An 8,070-nucleotide genomic window follows, 5' to 3' on the forward strand; every position below is an offset into this window, starting at 1 on the left:
TGTAATATTTTGCCTATATTTGTCCTTGTAGTTGTCGGATATTTCTCCAATTGGGCGGGACCCATCAGTGTCGAGTTTCAGCAGTGCAACCCTCACACCTTCATCTACCTGCCCTTCTCTGGTGGATTCAAGATGCAATTCAATTGATCAGAAGTAAGTATAGGGTATTAATAGAAAAACTTAGTGCTTCACAAGTCTGTCTTTGCTATGTTTTCTGACTTTTTTTTTCTCCCCCTTTCTTCCTTTTCCCTACTTCAGATATTTCTCTGTACAGCCCCCTTGCCTTGTCTTCTCCAATCACTCTGCACAATTGTTTTTCCCCATCTGTTCTTTTGAAGTCGTTTTTTCTTCCTTTGCGCTGAAAGAACAGTCAGATGCTTGTCAGCGCAGTGACCAGTGCATTTTCAGTGTGTAGAGTCCACAAGTTCTTTTCAGAGGTCTGTTAAAAAGACCTACTAACAACAACCCAGAATAAACCAGTTTGGCCAGTAATCTCTGTTTATCTTTCTCAGCTGTATCTATAGAAGATATTTTTGATGAAATTGGGAAGAACTACTTAGTGAAAGACATGTAATTTGTACCTTCTCAGTTTAACATCCCTGAGAGGAGGAGTGCTGATGTAGTAGTACATTTTACATCAAACCACAGTAAGACATGCATCTGTGTTGTAACTGTGTTTGGCAAGAGAAACGAGGGAGCAGTAGTGGGGAAACAACTTAATAGCAGTTATTATAAGCTTTATTCCACAGATTTCAAGGGAAATGCTATTTGATATTGTACAGAAGGATCCCAATGTCGTACAAAAAATCTGGACTGGAGGATGAAACTTGTAAGACAGGCTAGGCTGTAGATGCACTTTAAATTCCATTGTCACATTCAGTTGGTTTGTTATGATTTACTTTTCTTTCTCTGCTTTTTTTTTAAAGGACACCAGAAGCAAATTCTCGTGCCTCCAGTCCCTGTCATGAGGTGGAACAGTTCCAGCTAATTTCTACAGTAGAAACTTCTTATCTTGCCAGAGCTGGAAAGAACGAATTCCTAAACCTCGTTCCTGATATTGAGGAAATCAGACCAGGGTAAGTTTTCTATTGTTGTGTGATCATGGCTTGCTGACAGCTGTCACAAGGGCCTTCTGAGATTTGTAGTTTCTTTGCCCCATTTAGGAAGGTGAATTAAACAGGTGATAGCAGAACTGCAGAGTCCTGTATGATGGAGACAGGATTGATGAAGGTCATATTGATACTTGATCTCTGCAGCATTCTTCCTCTGCATCTACTTAATGAACAGGATTTCCAGTGACTTAAATATGATGTCTGTTATGATCAAAACCATGGCTGAAGATCACTGAAGTAGAGATCTTTGTGGGTCATTCTTTCTGCCAGACTTTTGTGTAGTTCTTGAAGACAGAATTCAGCTTGCTATAGACGAACTTTTTCATAATACTGTTGCAGGCAAAACGTATGAAGGACCAAGGATCTTATGCAATGTTTTGCAGCTAACAGGGATACTCAGTAGGTGCGTTATTTAGGGGAAAATGTATTCCCGTTTATCTGTGGGTTTGTTTTGGTTTGTTCTTTTCCAGCTCCGTGGTCTCAAAGAAAGGATACCTCCACTTCAAGGAGCCACTCTCCAGCTCCTGGGCTAAGCACTTTGTGGTGGTTCGCCGTCCCTATGTTTTTATTTACAACAGTGACAAAGATCCTGTAGAAAGAGGAATCATAAACTTATCCACAGCTCAGGTGGAATACAGTGAGGATCAACAGGCAATGGTAAAGGTCAGTCTGAGAGCTATTGTTTATTTACCCATACAGCAGGGACATTACAGGTAGTAGTGCATCCATACCATCCTGTGTGTCATCTTTGGTCTGAGGAAAATGCATCTGTGTCTTGGAGAATGTCTGGCATCTGGTGATTCTGCCCACAGAGTTCCCAGTTTGTTTAGGGTTTCTTATGTTTTGGACACAGGTGAACAAGAAACTGAAACTGACTGCTGTTACACACCGTATTTGCTTTTATGAGCATGTGTTGGTACCATCACCCTGTGTGTTTGGGTTTTGTAGTTTCATTTGTGTGGTGTTTTGGAGTTGTGTGGTTTTTTTTGTTTGCTTAGAAAAAAACACCAAAACAGCACAGACAAACAAAAGGAATCAAATTAACTTTACTGGTCCATCTCAGCAGCTCTTAAAGTCCACACTCATGAGTTAAAACTATATTTTGTAGATGATGTTCCATTTGACTGACTAATAATATCCTGGAAATGACCAGTGAAACTTAAATGAAAGACCTTAAGTCTTGTGGGTTTTAGGAATGTGACATAGCAAACTCTTCCTCAGAGAGGAAGTGTGCATCAGCTTCTGTGCTTGTAGACTTCAGTATTTTAAATTGTCCTTGATATTCCAGACACCCAACACGTTTGGTGTATGCACAAAGCATCGTGGGGTCCTGCTCCAGGCCATCAATGACAAAGACATGAATGACTGGTTATATGCCTTCAATCCACTTCTTGCTGGCACAATACGGTAAGAGGCAGTTCATGGGCAGACAATGCTGCAAAGCATAAAGATAGTGAGATAGTCATAAGCAAAGAGGCAGCTAGGTTGTCACAGAATTTAATCTTGTTCTGAAGAATTTGACAAGATGGGTGAACTGAAGGAGGGAGGAGGGCGTGCAACAAAAAAAACGTAATAAAAAGGTCAAACAAGCCCTGTATTTCAGGAAACGCAGTGGCTTTGGCTTGTGACATTCTTAACGGATGTAGCCAGTTTGAACATGCGTGGTATGCTTCATACAATACTACATTTGGAGGCCACAAAAGGGTTTCTTTGTATTGCTATTTTACAAATTCATAAAGCTTCTCACTACCTCTGTGCAGGCGGGTCTGGACTGCCTTTTCGTTCTCTTGATTGCGAGCTAAAGCAGATATTCTCATTTCCTTCCCTTTTTTGAACTTCTCTAGAAGCCTTCCCTTTAACATAGGTCACAGACATCCCATGCTTGCTGAAGGGATCTTACTACGCTACAGTAGCTCTGCCTTTCAGTAAAAAAAAATTAATTTAAAACTAAGATATTACGGTACAGCATCAAATAATTTCTTTATAGTGCAGTCCTTAAAAAGATCCCACCTTTAAAGGAGCACAGCAGAAGAGTGAGAAGTCTTTCTCATTACACCCTTTGAAACGTTTTACTTTCTAAACATACGGAGTAAACTAGGACGATACGAAAGGATTTAAAAAAAAAGTGGACAAACTGTGGGGAGGGAAGAAAAATAAACTTCCAGAATTCAACAAATACTTTTTTACTTCTTTCTTGCGCAGGTCAAAACTGGCTCGAAGACGCACGGGCCAGCTGAAGTACTGAGTCCATGTAATGTTCTCATCTGTTCTAACTCACCTTCTGATAGATAAAGTGTTACCTCTCATTTTCTCTTTGTGATTCTTGACAGTTTCTCTTGTATGTAATCCTGTGGCTTAACATCCCCTACCTTCCCAACTCCTTCAGCACATTTTCTAGGTATTCTAACCCTACCTTGTTTCTTTTCACTTGTACCAAGAGTTGTACTAGTAGCATGTGGCCAAACAAAAAGAGAAAGAAAAAAAAAATCAAAAAAATGGAGTAGTTATGCACGACTCTAAAAAGAAAAAAAAATTATTTATTTTTTCTTATAACAATTGTTTTCCCATTCTAACTGACCTTTTGGTGTCTGTCCCACTGTCCATTGTTGTCTTCTAGACTGCTGCAGGTTTTTCATTCAGTTTGTGACTTGGCAGTAGTCATTGGTTCCCTCAGGGCAAAGTTCTAATGCCAGGGAAAGATAAATTCTTCTATGTAGACATTACCCAGCCAGGAACTGCAATAGCTCCTCAGGCTTTCTGGATCCAGCCTCTAATTTAAACTCTGTTGAAAGCTGATATTGGACAAATCTATCTGGGCAGACTGGATTTTGGACTTGGTGTAAGTTTTTGAGTTTCCAGGGTCCAACAGGCTAAGGCATGAGCTGGAAAAAAATAGGGAACAAACCAAGAGGGGCTGGCTAGAATGATCTGCCGTTAAACCCTTGCTGTGAGGTTGCAGGTGAACAGGGCTTGGCTTTAACTCTTTCCCCAAACATTAACACTTACTCCTCTGCCTCTGAACTGAGCGGAGGAGATGGAACTTGTGCTGATGTGAGGAAAAATAAACCACATCGCTGAAATATTAGAAACAATTCCTAAAGTTTTAGATGCTCAGCCTCGTATTTGACAGATGGAGAGTGTTAAGCGGAAACGGCGCAGTGTGGTTGTTCCCCAGAGCGCTTTGAGGAGATCACCACAGGAGGGCAGTATCTCCTCTTTCTGCTTTTAGTCCTGACTTCTGAGGTCCTGTAGCAACAGTTCTCACCTCTCTTGGAAGAGATTCACGGTTGTCATTGGTATGTTAGGATAGACTGCTCGACGGCATCATTCTGAAAGGCCTGCTTTATGCATGCATCCCTTATCTGTAATACTCAGATGACGTCCCATCTGTTCATGGGGAAAGCATCCTCTGTCTACAAAATACTTTCTAGACGTAGCACTTGCAGTATTCTCCAGGGAACAGCAGAACACTTTCACTTCCTTTTGGAATAACTGTTGAATGTCTCTGAATTTCCCTGCTACAGTTTTCATCAGCTAAAACCCCCTAGTTAAACTTCAGAATTAATCCTTCCTGGAGAATGGATCAAGTAGACTCTGCTCCTGGTCAGTGGGGTGTAATAATTGGCTTCTTGGAGATCAGCTGGGTGGTGGTAGTTCTTGACTGACAATGTAAGTTCTCCTTGTGGCCAAAGTTTTGGTCCTTGCCCCAAGAAAGGAAAGCAGAATGGATTTCCTTTCTGAAAAGTGAACTTGTCTTTCTTAGGTTGTCGGGGGGTGTGTGTGTGTGGAATTGTTTGTTTTCTTTTCCTATGTTTCAGACTGCTGTGCTATACTTTCTTGACTTACCTTGGGCATTGATAGGGCTAGCTGTGATCCTGGGGAATGTACGGGAATTTCATCCTGAGGTTCCGACCTCTCAAGGGAGAGGTAAAAGGGGTTTGTTCCGCTATTACAGTAGGCACATCTAGGCACACTCCAGCTCAAGAAGGTCATTTTGATTCAGCTCACTCATCAGCAGTCGTGCCATGAATTGGAAATTCTGTGGTCAAAAGTGTACGTGGGACTGGCATCAGTTGAGCAATTTTTTAGCTTTATGGGGTTTTCATTCTTCAGTAAAGTGCAATGCATAATGAGACCACCTAAAAGCATGGTTGGCAAAGGAGCAGGGAGACGGAGTCTGACACTTGCTAGGACATATCTTTATATATTTTGAGATAGTATTCAAGCTAAATCATGTACTTACGCTATCTCCTGTGGTCCTCAGATTTATTTCAGAACTGGAAGCCAGAGTGAGGGAGCATCCTGGGGACCCAGGAGCATAATAGGGATGTTTTGGTTTTTTTCTTTCTTCTGGTTTTGTCTTGTTTAATTGTGTGTGACTCTTAATACAGTGATGATATTCCTTTGTTATGCAATGGATGAATAATGCAGTTCCAGTGAGTGGAGAAGTAAGACTGCTAGTGCTGCAAGAGGGCTCCTCAAGCTGGAGCTAAGCCGATCTCAAGAATTAGGTTAATTTTAAGCACTAAGTTGTTGCTGCCATCACCACTGTTTATAATGAAAGTGGAACCAGTTTGAGGAGGCGTAGTGATTTAGGTGGTGGTATTTTGTGACACACTGAGAGTATTTTAATTTTTATCTTTTTCTTTTTTTAACTAGAAGAAAACTAGTTTGCTAAGTCTTTGCTTTGGATAAGCCAGAAAATGAACTAAGGGGATATAGGCATTGCATAGAAACATGATTAAGGGATCTTCCTTTAAAAGCAGGAAGAGACAGATGCTTATATGCTTGTATAAACAGAGCTGGAAGTGTTACAGCTGTGTTGCATAAATGTTACTCTTCTATCTAAAGACTCCAAGCAGCTTCTGATGACTTGATGTCTATGCGGATAACAGATCATCAGAAGAGCAAAATTCTATTTTTAAGCATCAGTATCTCTTAAAGCTGCATAATCTGTGACAAAATAGGTTCTTGTTGTGTGGAGTTCAAATGGGCATTACTATTTTCAGGTCTGACATAAAAGCATACAGTTACAGTTTTTCACCAGTTATTGAAGCCTACTTTGAGACATCAGTTTCCCTACTTGAAACTGGACTGAAATCAATTCAAGTTTTCTTTAAAAGGATAACAAAGAAAAAAAAAAAAGTGGATTTCCATTCACTTCAAAGCTTTTTTGATCTAGCCCAACATGTTAGAAATTTCTTTTTAGAAACAGAGCAAGAAGGGACAAATGTGCTAAGTTGCCTTCTCTTGACACTTAAAAACCAACTCTTGGTTACGTGCTGTGTGTATGTGAAGTCCTGGAGTCAGACAGCTCTTGGGACTCAGCCACTGGAGATGAGGCATCATGCCGTGGGCCTGCCAGCCCATTGAGCATAAGCACTAGTAGTAAACTTGATAGGCATTCCTTGGAGAGAACCAGTGTGAAACTGTGCTGTAGTTTGGGTTTTTATGTTCTTCACTAAAAGGAAGGAGAAAATTATCTTTTTTTGTTCATTGAAAATCATGTCGTCGGTGTTGGAGCTTCCTGGATATCTTAAAACTAAAGTAAACCTCCTATACTCTATTTTAGAAATGCACTTTAAGTACCTTTTTAAAGAAGATTCCTATATTCTGGGATGCAGAAGGGAAGGGAATGTTATTTCCCGACCGCTGAGGAAGTGTTGTTTTTTTTTTTTTGGTCAGTGTCTAATAGTCCTTATTACTGATTAGCAAGGTATTTCAAAGCAAAGACTTTACTTTTTGCTGCTTGTTATCTAATTTACAGGGATTTAATTTTATGTAATGTATTGTATATTTATACATCTGTAATTAATTGCACATTAGATAAGAAAGAGGATTAGCTTTGGTATAACACCCATTGGTACTATACAATCAACTAATACTGCCTATGCATATGCATCTTTCTGGTACTCTTGCACAGCCCTAGTTTGTGTTAGTTTATACTGTGGTGGGTGTTTTTGTTGAAGATGCAGCTGTTAACCTGCTGCTCAAAGGAAGGATACTAATGCTGCTCTGGAACGGTTTGCTGAATGTACTTTAAAATGGGTCTCTAATCTGTGTGCATTGCATCTCTCCATTGTGGTTAATAACCCCAATATGTGGTCTGAACTGTACTGTATGTAGCAGGAATGTATTAATTTTGTGCTTCCTTGTTTAAAAACATGAGCTATTCAAGAACAGGATTGACTTTTTTTTGTTCAGAAGGCCATTTATGCATTCTAAGTATTTGAAATCAAAACTAGTCCAACACTAACCAGACGGTTGTGTCCAATGTTATTTGGAACAGTTTTTAAATTAACAGGATCAGCTGTGTATTCAGAAAACTGAGGGTATGGAGGTTGTAAGTCTTTAATTCTTAATGTTGCCAGGTTAACGGCCTGATCCTGAGCAGTACTGAACTACCTCTTGCTTGCCTTGAAACCAGGGACTAGAAGCAGAGGGACTCTTGAATGATCAGCACTTCCCAGGATCAGTTCTTAATTTTCCACTCTGCTTGTTCATACTTCATGTGCAGTTGACTAAGGTTCTTGAATTTGGACATTAGACATGCTGTTGCACTGAAATACATACTTTTTTTTTTTAATTGCGGTCCCCATTTCCCTGTTTAATCTCTCTGTACACAAGGTATACAAGGTATATGCTGTATAAGTGGCCTTCTTGAACAAATCTCTTTGCAAACTGATTTCATCCCAGCAAAGGAGTGTATCAGCAACACTGTACATTAATTTCAGGTTTTCATTTTTTTATTTTATTTTGTAAATATATTCAATATTTGGAGCTTGAGTATACAAAATGTAAATATAGTTCATGTATTTGTACTAATTCTGATCCGTTTGCTGTATAGCCTTAGGTGTGCAATGCAGATATCTAACTGTGTATGGTAACCTTGCACCACTGAATTGTTAGTGAACGAGGTGAAACAATAAAGGTACAACCAGTGCATTAGCAGATATAA

At 39.8% G+C, this 8,070-nt stretch overlaps 1 protein-coding gene across 24 annotated transcripts in view; it reads left to right on the forward strand.

The window, feature by feature from the left end:
* The window catches only part of KIF1B (kinesin family member 1B), a 98,634-nt gene extending 90,564 nt beyond the window's left edge, over positions 1-8,070 (forward strand). For all 24 annotated transcript variants that reach the window (XM_052791986.1, XM_052791988.1, XM_052791990.1 and 21 more), the window contains 5 exons: positions 32-153; positions 927-1,076; positions 1,583-1,775; positions 2,401-2,519; positions 3,315-8,070. In XM_052791986.1, coding sequence (XP_052647946.1) covers positions 32-153; positions 927-1,076; positions 1,583-1,775; positions 2,401-2,519; positions 3,315-3,357 — 627 coding nt within the window. In that variant the 3' untranslated portion in view covers positions 3,358-8,070. The remainder of the gene's footprint in view (positions 1-31; positions 154-926; positions 1,077-1,582; positions 1,776-2,400; positions 2,520-3,314) is intronic.

Source organism: Harpia harpyja, chromosome 7, assembly GCF_026419915.1.
Source record: "Harpia harpyja isolate bHarHar1 chromosome 7, bHarHar1 primary haplotype, whole genome shotgun sequence".
Lineage (NCBI taxonomy): Eukaryota > Metazoa > Chordata > Aves > Accipitriformes > Accipitridae > Harpia > Harpia harpyja.